The sequence below is a fragment of the Erpetoichthys calabaricus genome, chromosome 9, assembly GCF_900747795.2.
Source record: "Erpetoichthys calabaricus chromosome 9, fErpCal1.3, whole genome shotgun sequence".
NCBI classification, from domain to species: Eukaryota; Metazoa; Chordata; class Cladistia; order Polypteriformes; family Polypteridae; genus Erpetoichthys; species Erpetoichthys calabaricus.
In genome coordinates this window covers 138,244,644-138,259,816 of record NC_041402.2, presented here as the reverse complement: position 1 = coordinate 138,259,816, position 15,173 = coordinate 138,244,644, and the positions used below count along the sequence as shown (strand labels likewise).

General features: G+C 40.7%; 1 protein-coding gene across 1 annotated transcript; it reads right to left on the bottom strand.

The window, feature by feature from the left end:
• Positions 1-4,623: 4,623 nt before the first annotated feature.
• cryaba (crystallin, alpha B, a) lies at positions 4,624-13,110 on the bottom strand. The gene is made up of 3 exons (XM_028792852.2): positions 12,852-13,110; positions 6,687-6,809; positions 4,624-6,427 (listed from the first exon to the last, which is right to left on the bottom strand). The coding sequence occupies exons 1-3, from the start codon at positions 13,047-13,049 to the stop codon at positions 6,224-6,226; spliced, it is 525 nt and encodes a 174-aa protein (XP_028648685.1). The 5' UTR covers positions 13,050-13,110; the 3' UTR covers positions 4,624-6,223.
• Positions 13,111-15,173: the final 2,063 nt, after the last annotated feature.

Below are 15,173 nucleotides of genomic sequence, written 5' to 3'. Positions count from 1 at the left end.
GTATAGCCTGGTGCAGTCCGAGGGAGCTCTGTAGGAAATATAACAGGACTGCCCCAGAAATAGCTCTAGCAGGCAGTATAAAGCCATCTCAACATTACAGGGTGTCTTTGAGTATAATGCTGGGAGGTTAGAGAGTGAGATTAAGGGAATGAAGGAGTGAGTAGGAAGAGCTTGGATGCTTGTGCACTGCACTTTCTAATTTATTTCTTTCAGTCTTCATTCTCCTTGTTAAACCCCAGGTCAGGTCAGGTTTGGGGAGCATGCACAGGTACAGCGCGTTGCCGCACCCACCACACAATGAAACAGCTCGGGATCCTGGTTGGCAACCCCCCAGGCATCCACGCAGTCCAGTCCCACCCTCCAGAAATGACCCTCTATCTGCTGCAGCCAGGTGTTACGTGGGCATCTCCTTGGCCTGGTCCATGCACTCGGGTCCTCAACCATGAGGATCCTGCAAGCTAGATCACCCACGGTGAATTGTGCCACATGGCCGTAGTGCCATAGTTGACACTCCTTCACAATGCAGGTAATGTGCCTCATTCAGGACGCCATGAGCAAAGTCGAACCAGCGGTACCCAAGGATTCTCTGAAGAGACACTGTACCAAAGGAGCCCAGTCTTCGTCTCTGGTCACTGGATAACATTCACATCTCGCAACCATATAGCAAGACAGGAAGCACCAGGACTCTAAAGACTTGGATCTTTGTCCTTTTGCATAGATATCAGGAACGCCACACACCCCTTTCCAGCGACCTCATGACCCCCATGCTCTCCCAATCCGTCTACTAACTTCATGGAAGAGTTCACCAGAGATCTGAATGCAGAGGTCCACACTTTGTCTGCGGACAGACACACTGCTGATGGCTGTGCCCAAGAGGTCATTAAAGGCCTGGATCTTCGTTTTTATCCAGGACACTTGCAAGCCCCGACACTCACTCCTTGCTCAGTCTCTCGAGGATGCGTTCGATGGTAGACTTCATAGGTGTAAAACCAGACTGCTCCGGTCATTGGTAGGTGAGCAAGTGATCACGGATCCTATTGAGGATGACCCTAGCAAGGACCTTACCTGGCATCGAGAGCAGTGTTATTCCCCTGTAGTTGCCACAATACAGGAGATCACCCTTGCCCTTCTAGATAGGGATGACAAGTCCCGTTTTCCAGTCAGTTGGGATGATGCCGGTCTCTCCCAAATGGAAGCAAAGATTGATTGCAATGGCAGGAGGACAGCCTTACCACTAGCCTGGAGGAATTTACACCGGATACCAGAGATTCCTCCAGCTTTCCCTCTCCTCTGCTGGTTCACCACCTGTGCAATCTCAATGAGATTGGGTGGTTCACAGCTAATTGGAGGATCAGCCTCAAGAACATTGGACCCAGAGATGTCCAACGTCCTAGCTGGAGGATCAGGTTTGAACAGCTGATCAAAATAGCCAGCCCAGCGGGTCACAACTGCAGTGTCATCCGTAAGGACCGTTCCATCAGCTGACCAGATTGGGACTCCAAGGAACAGATTTGGATGTGTGTAATGCTTCGATTCCTCTGTAAGCAGGATGTGGGTCGCTAGACCACAGATGGTGTGTCACTTGATCACAGATTCCTCTAAGAAACGCCTCCTTATCTGCCCTCAGAGCCCTCGCAGCCGTCCTCCTCAGTTCCCAGTACAGACCAGAGTTGCCATCAAACTGTGCACCCTGACTCCTCTCAATGATATTCAGGGTGCACTGCAAGATGAAACACCTCCTTCTGGGAAAACTGGGAACACCAACACAGCCTTCAGCAACCTTCAAGGTCTCCCATATCACATTAGGATTGGCAGTCACACCCAAGTCCATAACTTCCTCACACAAACTCATTAGAAACAGCCTGATGTTGGAGTCTGGCCAGGTCCAGCCTCATTTTCCTAGTAGGTGGTAGCCTACTGGGCCTAAATTGGATCTTCAGAGAAGCAACAAAAGTCTGTGGTCAGAATTCACAAACTGGGCACTTCTGTAGACCCTACAGTTTTGCAAGAGTATCCAGCATCTGCCCACAAGGATGTGATCGATCTCCTTCACCACACCACCAGTATTGGAGTACCAAGTCCAATGATGAGGCTCAGGGCACTGGAGATTCAAAGTCCCTGACCTTTTGCAAAGACAATTAACATGGAGCCACTTTCACCTTGGTCACCAGACCCATGGAGATGGAGACAATCCTCATACAGTCCTGTCAGTCCAGTGGTTGCATTGAGTCACCCATGACCAGAAGAGTGTCACCTCGTGGGCACCCATCAACCACCGAACGAAGTTGTGAATAAAATGTCACCATCACCTAGACATCACTCACCGCGGTTGGAGCATACACTGAGACAACAGACAAGGCACCCAGGGAGTGCCGTAATCTGAGTCTCATAATACACTCATTGAAAGGAGTCACATCGGATACCATCGGAAGAAGCCAGTCCGCTACAGCAACAGCCATCAAAGCGACCAGACCAATAAAAGATGTACACCTACAGAAATCTGGCCAGTCCCAGGTCTGCCCACCTCAGAGAGTGCCACCACTGAAATGCAGAGTTTACGCGGCTCCTCCGACAGCAGAGGAAGATGAGCATCATGCTGGAGAGACAAGACGCTTCACACACCTTCCCGGATGGGCTGTCTCAAATTGAGACCTTAGTGCTGCTGTGCAGCGGGCGATGCCTCAGCACCACACCAGTTCTGATTCCCAATAGGTCTGACCCCATTGGCTCTCTGATAGTTTCTGTAGACTTTTACAGCTCCTTTGAGTTTGACATCTTGGTAGTTTCTCACAGATTTTAAAGGAACATTCCACCCAAAAATGTTTTTTTTTAATGTTACTTACTCCATATGCTTTCTAGTGATGGACAAGAAACCTTTTAATCACATGCAAAGTGAAGCTAATAAAGTACTACAATACTAGAAACAGGAAACAATATCAAAACGTACATGAAAAAAATCTCACTTTACTCGTGTCACATAACCAATGCAAAGTCATCCAGTCAAATACTGAAAATGTGCAAAACGTGCATGCAGAAAGCTCCAATTTCCTGTGATTGTGCAATGAACACCCATCACAAGGTGAGTACTGCTGGTCTGTAGTCATTCACACAGCTTGGACTGGAAACCTTAGAAACTGGGGTAATGACTGATTGTTTCTTCAGCTTCAGCTCAAAAGCAAATAAAAAAATGTTGAGAGCTGCTTAAAGCAGACGTTTAAGAGCCGGCCTGATATGCCGTCTGGCCCCACTGCCCTGTTTGTTTTAGCCCACCACAAGCCACTTCAGATAAACCCTATCACAACAGAATTCCTGGTGTTTTTTACAAAGCATCTCCTTTACTTCAGCATTTTGTGTGCTGAAATCGCTTGTTTCAAATATGGTAAATCTGGTCTTTATCAACTGGAAAGTTCACACTCTTTTTAGAACCCAATCCTGTGATTGTTTGTAGGCCTTTCCAAACCTGCTTTGGATTATTATCATTAAACCACCTCTTGATTATTTCCCCAAACATCTTTTTATTTGTTTGATTAACCCATTAAACATTGCCGTAAAATTTTCTTGATGAGCATGTTTTTTATACAATAGTACTACTTTAACCTCTGTAGTGATACATAATTTTCTGTTGGGGTAGACCTTGACAGTTTTTTCCTTAATGATCATAGATTCACAAAATTTCATATATTTACTTACAGTAAAAGTGGCCTCATTAAGTGACTGTGAGGATGTCAGAATATCCCAGTCAATACAGGAGAAGCATTCTTGCAGTTCCACTATACTGTCCTTGCACCAATTTTGTGGTTTTCGTATGGCTGTTTTTTCTTGTTTCAGTTCCATTTGTACTTTGGTAGTAGGTGAACAACACAGTGGTCAGATGCACCCAGGGCTGCTCTATGATATGATGTGTAGGCAGTAGGGATGTTTCCATAACACTTGTCTAGTGTTTTGTTCCCTCTAGTATTAATATTCAGATACTAATGGTAATGTGGTAATACTAATTTCAGATTGCATAAATTAAAGTCATCCATCACAAGTTTGAAAGAGCCAGGTGATTTGATGTCTAATTTCTGAACAGTTTCATGTATTGTTGCAGCTGCAGCTCCCACATCAGCATGTGGCAGTATGTAAACTACTGTCACAAAAAATTGATTAAACTCTTGTGGTAAATAGTATGGGTGAAGTCTGACAGTGAGTAGTTCAATATTTGGCGTACAGCTGCAGTCTTTTACTGTGATATTCTTGCACCACCTTTTGTTAATGTGAAGGCAGATCCCACCGCTTGTCTGCTTACCAGAAGCTGGGTTTCTGTCTTGCCGTACACAATCAAATCCATCCACTTCAACAGCTGTATCTGAGTCTGTATTTTTAAGCCATACTTTGCTGCTGGGATAGGCTTTGGTCCCCAAAACCTTTATTTAGATTAAATGAATTTGAGAACATTACATGATCTCATTTTCATATTAATTTTGTAAAGTGTGCTGTCATTACCCATTTTGACTGAATGATTAATTGAAGCAATTAGAAAAAATACAATGATGAATGAATACATTAATTGACACACCTAATGACTTATACATTTGCTTTTGTGAGTTCAGTGTGTGGAAATAAGGACAGGCTACCATAATCTTTACTTATGACTTTATTATACATTTAAAGAACTAATGGGTTAATTGCATTATACTGTTGGCCTCTATAGATTGTCAGGAATGTATAGTAATACAGCAAAGAAGGGAAAGACTCCCTAAGCATTAAACAATTCCATCCTCCAACCCAAGTCAATGTCAGCCCAACCTTTGTCCTAGGACAGCTCTCTGTTAGTTATAAGGAGTAAATCATTCTCTTCCTTCAAAGATGTTACAGGAAGATAAAAAAATTAAATCAAAAGAGACACTTGCCTATCAAAAAAAAACATGTCAGCTCTCTAATGGAGCTATTCAGTTTCCTTCAACACACTAAGAAGATTCAGATAATGCAGTTTCATGTGCTAAATGTATACAGGCTGAACACCTGCACAGCACGTCTTTTAATTTAGTCACTCTTGCCACGGTTCTTAATCTATGTAGAATTACCTTTTACATAAGCATATCTGCAACAAAACAGAAACAAGAATTTTGTTTTGGCTGGGGATGAAATATCTCAAAATCTGATTCAAAAAAGCATGGCTACTTTGTCTTTGTTTTACTAATACATTTCTCTATAGTGCTTGATTCATGTTTTGTTTTGTTTGGCTTTTCACCTGCATCTATATCTTACAGAAAAAGATTGGGTTTACATGTATATGATGACATTAAAGTCCTGGGTGACACTCCTCTCTAAGAAGAAGTGGAATTAGGAAGTCTCTTCTCTTTAACCCTACTTACATTCTTCTAGAATAGTCTTTTGCTTGTTATAGCAAAAAAACATCTTCACTTCTTCCAGCTATTTTTGGAATAGATTTGACACTGTCAGACCACATACAGAACACTTCTCAGTAATTTCTGGTATTAAGTAGCCCTTTTAGCAGCTTTGCTTGTGTTACAAGACACAGATCCATTGTGCAGAAAGGCTAACTGCCTGCTCCTTGTAACGTTCACTCCTGCCCTCTTCTTAGTCCCTGGATGTTAATCAGCTGGGAAGCTAATTCAGCCATAAAATTTGTGGCAATTCAGCAGCAAAGCAAATGTTTCTCCTGAGGCTGTGTGAGTGCACCCCATGACTTTTAAACCTTTTACACAAACAGTAAGATTGATGCCCTTGAAAATTGTTTTCAACACACTTAGGAAAAGGTCAAAGAAAAAGAAAAACAGAGACAAAAAATGAGACTCCTGCAAGCATGGCTAATGCAAATGTCTCTTACATGGGTGTAGCTATAGGCTATTTACAGTGCAGTTGCTGGGACAACTGACAAAGACAGCTAGCATTTTCTAGGATGGGAATAAAATCCATACATCCTAATCTCTGATATTTTTTATGTTATCAGTATTACCATTAATCATATAAAAATTATTGATATAATAATAATTGAGTGCTTTTGAGTTTTTTAATGTTGGACTGCCTGGAATGTATTTAACACATCCCTATGAGTGTGATTAATATCAATTTTTACCCCTTAATTGAAGAAGTGTTAAAATTATTTTTGATTACATATTTTCAGTGCACACTTCCCTTTGCTGTTTACTGCAGAAGCTGTCAGTTAGGACAGAGGAATGGCAACGAGAGATGACAAGGGTAGTGGTTTAGGATGCTTTTACTTCTTCTGGGGCCCAGTAACTGCTGGCTTGTCATCGATGGTGATAGGTATGGTGCGTTCTGGCACATCAGCCAGCTTCCGAGGAGCACTGACGGTCAGCACACCATCTGGAGACAAGCTTGAAGTGACAATGTTGGGGTCCACACCAGCTGGAATTTTATATTTCCTGTGGAATTCCCGAGAGATGAAACCATGTTCGTCCTGTAAAACAATTTGCATTTACATTAGCTGAGGTTTTTTTTTTCATTTTCAAAGCAGACACTAGAGTCTAATCAATGTGCTGATAACAAGCACATTAAAAAAGACCATTATTCTTTAACAACGTAGAGTGCCCCCATCAGTACTAAACAAGTATCTTCCGTCCATCCGTTAACTACATTAAACATTTTTATTGTATTACATCACTGCATCTCGCAAGATATAGAACCAAACCTCTCTTTGTGCAGCTGGTTTGTTTTACCTGTCGATCTTCATGTTTTCCATGAATCTCAATATAGTCTCCATTTACATGGACCTTCAGTTCTTCTGGGGAGAAGTGCTTCACATCAAGATTCACTGTAAATCTGTCTTTCTCCAGTCTCATCTGTATATATTAATAATAATAATAATAAATAATAATAATCTTCTAGGAAGCTTTGTAGCTATCATCCCTTACCACACAAACTATCTGTAAGTTAAAATTCCGGAACAGGAAAACATAGACTAAGGCAATTAGTAAATTATTTACAACTCTCTAAATTTATTCAAACATTGCACTTCTTTCCGAATGAAGGTCTCCTCAGCTTTGTCACACCTACTTTATGTCTGTTTCCAAGAGTCTTTTTATTCCACAACCAGCAACCTGACTTTCATATTTCTTCTGTGGCTAGAAAATGAAGAGCTTGTTATGGGCTAGTGTCTGTGATTATTCATAAGTTTTTTTGTGGATTACTTTTAACTTCTTTATGTTGATATTTTCATTCTAGGGCAGTATTGTAGCAATATTATTTTGCTAGCATTTTCTGCACTGACATTTTTTATTATGGCTACTATATTTAATATAACATAGGTTACAGCATTACATGAAGAAGTTATTTTTAATTAACTTTAAGGGCTGCAGGACTCTCAGAACCATGTCACTCTATCTGTATTGTGTATTGCTTCATGTTTTGCACAAGTATTTGATATGAGGCATCACTCCTTTACTTTATGAATTGCGGTTCTCTTAGCCATTCACATGCTGGAGCCAGAGTCTAATATTGCGCAGACAGGGTCTCACCCTCTAAACAAAATCCACAGGACTCAGATAGAGGTTGGAAAATGTAAAAATGTATAGCTAACGTAACTAAGTGTATCCAAAGGAGCTAAACACATACATGTATTATATGCAATATATTAATATAAACTGCTCAAAAAAAATTAAAGGAACACTTTGAAAACACATCAGATCTCAATGGGAAAAAAATCATACTGGATATCTATACTGATATGGACTGGGTCATGGCATTAGGAATGAAAGGATGCCACATCATTTGATGGAAATGAAATAATCAACCTACAGAGGGCTGAATTCAAAGACACCCTGAAAATGAAAGTGAAAAAATGATGCAGCAGGCTAGTCTATTTTGCCGAAATTTAATTGCAGTAACTCAAAATTGTACTCAGTAGTTTGTATGGCCCCCATGTGCTTGTATGCATGCCTGACAATGTCAGTGCATGCTCCTAATGAGACAATGGATGGTGTCCCAGGGGATCTCCTCCCAGATCTGGACCAGGGCATCACTGAGCTCCTGCACAGTCTAAGGTGCAACCTGGCGGCATCGGATGGACCGAAAAATAATGTCCCAGTGGTGTTTTATTGGATTTAGGTCAGGCGAGTGTGGGGGCCAGTCAATGGCATCAATTCCTTCATCCTCCAGGAACTGCCTGCATACTCATGCCACATGAGGCCGGGCATTGTTGTGCACCAGGAGGAACCCGGAACTCAGAACCCACTGTACCAGCACTGAGTCTGTCAATAGGTCCATGGATTTCATTCCGATACCTAATGGCAGTCAAGGTGCCGTTGTCTAGCCTGTAGAGATCTGTGTGTCCCTCCATGGATATGCCTCCCCAGACCATCACTGACCCACCACCAAACCGGTCATGCTGAACGAGAATTAAAAGTTTTGTTGTTTGGTGAAAGTGAAATCCACATACCTGTGCGGCAGAGATGTGAAGTTGCTGGTGCGTAGCGCAGGCATGGGGGGTGGGGGCTTTGGCAAGCGAAGCGAGCAATATTAGATATAAACAGTTTATTTCATGATAGAATTACAGTAATCCCTCCTCCATCGCGGGGGTTGCGTTCCAGAGCCACCCGGGAAATAAGAAAATCCGCGAAGTAGAAACCATATGTTTATATGGTTATTTTTATATTGTTATGCTTGGGTCACAGATTTGCGCAGAAACACAGGAGGTTGTAGAGAGACAGGAACGTTATTCAAACACTGCAAACAAACATTTGTCTCTTTTTCAAAAGTTTAAACTGTGCTCCATGACAAGACAGAGATGACAGTTCCGTCTCACAATTAAAAATGCAAACATATCTTCCCTCTTCAAAGGAGTGCTTGTCAGGAGCAGATCATGTCACAGAGATAGAAAAAAGCAAACAGATCAATAGGGCTGTTTTTCTTTTAAGTATGTGAAGCACCGCGGCACAAAGCTGTTGAAGGCGGCAGCTCACACCCCCTCCGTCAGGAGCAGACAAAGTGAGACAGTTTGTTTTTCAATCAAAAATCAATACGTGCCCTTCGAGCTTTTAAGTATGCGAAGCTCCGTGCAGCATGTCATTTCAGGAAGCAGCTGCACAAAAGATCACAACATGAAGATAATCTTTCAGCATTTTTAGACGAGTGTCGGTATCGTCTAGGTGTGCAAACAGCCCCCCTGCTCAATCCCCCTACGTCAGGATCAGAGAAAGTCAGCGCAAAAGAAAGAGAAAAGTAAGCCGGGTAGCTTCTCAGCCATCTGCCAATAGCGTCCCTTGTATGAAATCAACTGGGCAAACCAACTGAGGAAGCATGTACCAGAAATTAAAAGACCCATTGTCCACAGAAACCCGCGAAGCAGCGAAAAATCCGCGATATATATTTAAATATGCTTACATATAAAATCCGCGATGGAGTGAAGCCGCGAAAGGCGAAGCGCGATATAGCGAGGGATGACTGTATAGTGCATTTAGGTCTGTGTGTTTTTCCAGCTTGTTTTCTTCAATAGTTGGCAGCCTGTCTCAGCAAATTCTGATGATAGGCAGGCACCAAGACTAGCCATAATGATGGTCAATCATAAGGCACATATTGTGGGTCCAATGTAGAATTAGCAGTCAATGTAACACATATCTAGATGGAATTGAATACGCAGCTTGTATTCCATGTTTATCAGATTGCCCTTATTGTTTTAAAGTGTGTGTTCATATGCACGTATAACTAAACTGACTACAACTTTTCCAGAAAATTTACTAAACAGGACAGCACATTTACATTTATTTATTTGGCTGACACTTTTTTCCAAAGCGACTTACAACATTTGACATACCATTGGTTACATTTCTTTTTTGTTTTTTTTTTCAATTGGAGCACAGCCATGTGAAGTGACTTGCTCTGGGTCACACAGTGTCAGTGGTGGGATTCAAACCCACCACCTCAGGGTTTGAAGTCCAAAGCCTCAACCGCTGTGGCACTGCCTGCCTATGTGAAAGGTGAATGCAGGGGACATGAACCAGGGTCTCTTGGTTGACAGGCGACTGTAGCTAATGGGGAAACAGCAATATGAGAGATTCATGTTTTAGAAATATTTCTTCAGTGAAATTGGAGAAGTTGCTACAGGTAAAAGAGTCCATAAGTACGTATATGCATGTACACGTATGTGCACTTGTGTGTGCATTTGTGGGTGTGAAAGGGAACAGCTATATAGGCAGGCATAAAGTTCAACTAGCATTCAGTGCATCACTGTGCCTGTGTATTAAAAAGGTTTTGTATCATATAATCGTCTTATGAATATTATTCTTTCATGCAGCATACTTATTTTAATTCTACTTATTATTATTAGTATTTTATTACATTGCTTGATTTATTTTCTTTATTATACATTCTTGTTTTTTGTTTTTATTATTATTCTTTATCAGTCTGCGAGAAAAGTATTTCTTGGGCTTTGCTGTGATAAATACCAAGGAGTTTTCTGTTCCCAGCAAATGGGGCAAAGGGCCTTGTTAAACACTAATTATTTTGTTACAGGAAAAAAAACTATTATCTTAAAATTATAAAAATTGTTACCACATCCTGGCATTTCAGACCCTACAACTGTTGCACCCTGGGGTAGCACAACTGCTGACCTGCTCAAACCTGGAACTTCTGAAGTGTAGACCACTGTAATCTTTCACTCTCAGAACATCTGCAGACCCTGACAGCATTTGGACAAGATAACAGCTGGAGTATTGAGAGCAAATCAACAAGCTCTACAACAGACTAACTGCTTTAATCCCTGTCGACTTTTACTTTGGTACCCCTGGCAGAGCCTGGCTAAAGATTTGTATACTAAAAGATTCTTTAATACTGAAAAAGTTTAAGATTATTATTTGTGGCATGATTGTACAGTAGAGCCTCTGGTCATGAACATTTCCGAACACGTACAAATTGGGTTATGATCATAAAGTTTGCCAAAATTTTGCATCTGTTCACAACCATATGTTCTGGTGGCGAACAAAAACACTGGCGGCCAGTTTCCCTATGTGCATTCGTACGCGCCAGTTATTTCCCAATCTCCATTTCCCATTTTCTTTTGTTTGCGTATACAGGGCCTAATAAAGCAGCTGATGTTGCCAACAGAGTTACAATGTTAACCAAGAAGAGGCCTCAAGTGCTGGAAGAGGTGGAAAAACTGTTGCTAGTGTGGTTGAACGAGAAGCAACTTGCAGGGGATAGCATAAGCGAAGCGATCATATGCAAGAAAGCCAGGAAGATTCATGGCGATTTGCTGAAAAGAAATCCTTCTTCGAGTGGTGAAGGTGAGGAATTTAAAGCCAGTAGAGGATGGTGTGAAAAGTTTTGCAAGAGAAGTGGCATTTAATTTTTTTCCCTGTGCTTAAAACTCATAAAAAAAGTGTTTACAGCAAGCGGTTCATAAGGGTCTAGCGCAAACTCTTACAATGTTAATTTTCTCTGTTGTTCAAGGTTTTCTCAGTGTTATTCAATGTTTTTACATTTAGTTTACTATTACACTGTGCATTCTATGGTATAATTAACTATTTTTGTGCTTCAAAAAATATATATTTACATACAGTTTGTACGGTCTGGAACGGATTAATTGTATTTACATACAATCTTATGGGGAAATTACATACAGTAAGAGGTACCACTGTATTTTATTGTTGTTATTTACTGCTGTTGCAACTCTGAGGTTATACTGTCAGCAGAATTGCCTTTCCATAGTGCACTTCCCAGCTCCAATTTAATTTTACAAATTAAAACATCCAAAATAGAGCAGGGAGAATTATGTTATTTTCTGTTTATCCTGTTTTCCACTTCTCTTGCACTACCACAGCTGTCATTTGTGCCACTACATGGGCACATGCACATATAAGTGTAAACCAGCAAAAAAGAGAAAAAGAGAAATGCAGTTGACCTCAATGGCAAGGTATGGTATATACGGTATATGTATCCAACAAGCAAACTTACATTGGGCCAGTGTAGGCCCACTTTAGGCAAACATACGTGAGCAGCCAACGATGGCCCAGTCGTGATTTGCACATTGAGGCAACATTGGCCCCAAGACACTGATGATGGCAAACAGACAGGAAGCCCACAATTGGTCATGAACCTCAGTAAATGCAAAGTAAATGTTCGTAAATGCTCAAAGTAACATATTAGTAAGAGTACATTTTAATTACTGTCTTTCACCCAGTAACAGTATGAAAACAATAGAATACTACTATTCTATTTCAAATGTAAATTGACTTGTTGCTATCATATATTTCACTTGTTATACTTTTCCATTAATAGGGGCTTGACATTAAGTATATCCTTAATTAACATGTAATAATGTATTTTAAAGAGTGATAGATTGGCACTGCTGTTGTGTGACTACCTTACAACTTCAGTTGACAGGAGTCATTTCAGCCTGATCTCTGTCTGTATGACATTTGCTCATTCTACCCATGTCAGTATACTTATTTTTTATTGTCCAGGTACACACAACCTAAAGCGATACATATTAGGCTAACAGGTGATACTTATTTTGTCCCTTTGTGAGTGGGAGTGTTAGTATGTATGCTGTTTACCCTGTAATGGACTGGCATCTCATCTAGGATTGGTTCCTACCATATGCCCAAGGCTATAGAATAGGCCCCCAAAACTAGATTTAGTGAGTTCAAAGATAGATGGAGAGATCAATTGTGAAGTGAACAATCCCTATGACAACTGCTCTATTAAAATCTTGTTTACACTTTAAATCTTCCTGTAATCATGCAGGCTATTAAAGACACAATTTCAACTGAAAACTGAATGAATGATAGCTTGCCTGTCAGGCAGTATTTTGAATTTACAATTTTGTGCCAAGCAACTAAACCTATTAGAGAAGATGACAGCATTGGATATAAGGTTGACTCTCTCACCTCTGATAGTCCAGTGTCCATCCAGCTAGGCATGCGGAAAAGAGATGAGCGAAGGTTGGGCCAGAACATAGAACTGAAAGAGGGGAACATCTCGCTCTCTGTAAGGTGTTCTCCAAAGTTCTGGTCAAAGATCCGACTGGGGAAGAAAGAAGGAAAGAAAGAGCGACGAAACCAAGGATGCTGGATGGCAATGTCCATTTTCACTGCTGCAGGAGAGACTAGAATGCTGACAACTTTCGACTAGTGTCTGCCAGCTGTGTCTGTGTTCCCGAGTCCCTTGACAGCTTATATACCCAGCTGTGCCACTCTGTCTGCCTTACGCCCTGTCACTGAACTTTCTCGAACTGGTGATGTAAGGCTTTTTTTTCTTCTCACTGTGTATGTGTGCTCATCGTGTGTGTGTGTCTGCACCTCTCTCTTACTGCCCCCCCCTTCTCCACCCCTCCTGCCTTGCACCCACTTGTTGTATTTATTTAAACTGGTGGCCTCATTTCATTCATAAGGGGTTGGGTTATTTTTAGAGGTTTCAATAGTGCTAGATGCCCTGTGCTCAGATCACTGGAAAGTTTTTGTCTGGTTTGTCAGCAACACAAGCCTCCCTGATCATCCTGTGGACAGAGCCTTGCAAATTTGGCCCAGGATGTGAGCTGCTCTGGATGCCAAAAGGATTATTTCAGCCTTCCTCTTCTGTTAGCCACAGAAGATGATTACAGAAAAAGTTTATCAGGGCTATGGGCAACAGGCCAAAGGGGATCAGAATTTTTAGCTGTGCCAGTAAAACCAGCCTGCGACGGAAGCTACACAATGAAACTTTAAGCTCTCAGCCCAATCGGGTTGGCACTGCTGAGTGGTGAACTTCAAGGAATTCCTAACTGTTCTGCCAATTTACAACTGAGTCTGATCAGATAGGAGACTTAAAAGCAAGTTTGCTACAGAGCAGAACTGTGCCTTCTGTATTACATCCATCCTCACCGCAAAAGAAGAACGGTCTTTTTGGATTTTCGGCTTTACTTTTTGCCTTTTACTGTTTGTTTTACAGTTGATGTTTAAGGCCAGATGGGTCTGTTTTACCAGTGGCATACTAGATGGATATACTAACACAAGGCATCGACTGGAAATGCACCTCTTTGATGAGTTCTCCTCACTGGTGCACAAAGCAGCTAAGCCAAAGGAAGAGCAATTCTAACTTGAGAGGGAATCAATGACATCTATCACATTGCAAATGACATAGCCAACATTTTTTACAGTCCTGGCTTTCTTTTTACATTGGTTTAGAGCAACTGAGCATTTGTGTTGCAACTTAAATCTCAGCCACATTGTTTTATTTAACACTTGCTTTGCTACAACTTGGCAATACTTTTTATTGAATCACAACAATTTTTTCTTTTTTGCATCTTAAACTAAGTGGCTTTATTTTAGATAAAGAAGCTTACTGTAATGAAAGAAAAGGAAACAGGTTTTTCCTCAGGTTATGAAAGGTAACATTGACTGTTGTTCCTGATGTTTAAAGACTTCTCAACAGAAAATGGTACTCTTGTAGTACTCTTAACTTATAATGGTTCTGGAGGTTTCTGAAAGGGTGGGGCTTTATGTAATTAATAAAACACTTAGATTTCACAATAGAGTAAAACATGCATGTTGAAATTTCTGTTGTTGCTTACATCAATACATCGATCATGTGGTAAAATAAAATTTAATTCAAATCTCCTCTGGAAGTTCTGGAGCGCTGATGCACTATACTACATCTCTCATTCTGTGAATGTCAAAAATAATAATGTTACAGAACAGCATAGGTAATGACATAATTTTCATCATGAAAAAATACAATAATGGCTGCATCCATAAACTAGAAAACAAAATGACATTGTGATAATGTCACCAAAATGACAATAAAATATTTTTAAAAATCACATTATATAACATAAAATACATTCAAAAAGATTTCTTGCAAATTACAATACACGATGGGTCAGTTTAAAGTCACCTGTCAGCCTTCCATACCTGTCTTTGTAAAATGAAAGGAAATGACAACACATAACAAAAAACAAAGAAAATCCTCCCAAATACAGAGAAAAGTACAAACTCCATGCAGACTGGGTGTGGGCCAAGAGCTGAATTTAGAACACTGGAGATGTGAGACAGAAATCATGCAGAAACATAAAATTGCTTATGTAATGCAATTCTTTTTAGCCTTGGTTGTTTGTTTTATTTTTGGAGTAAATCTACAGTGACTTTTGTGTTAAGGCAACTGCTATATATGAACTGAAAACGACAAAAAAGAGAAAGTATGCAGTGAAAAAGAGGCAGAATGTAATCGTCTCT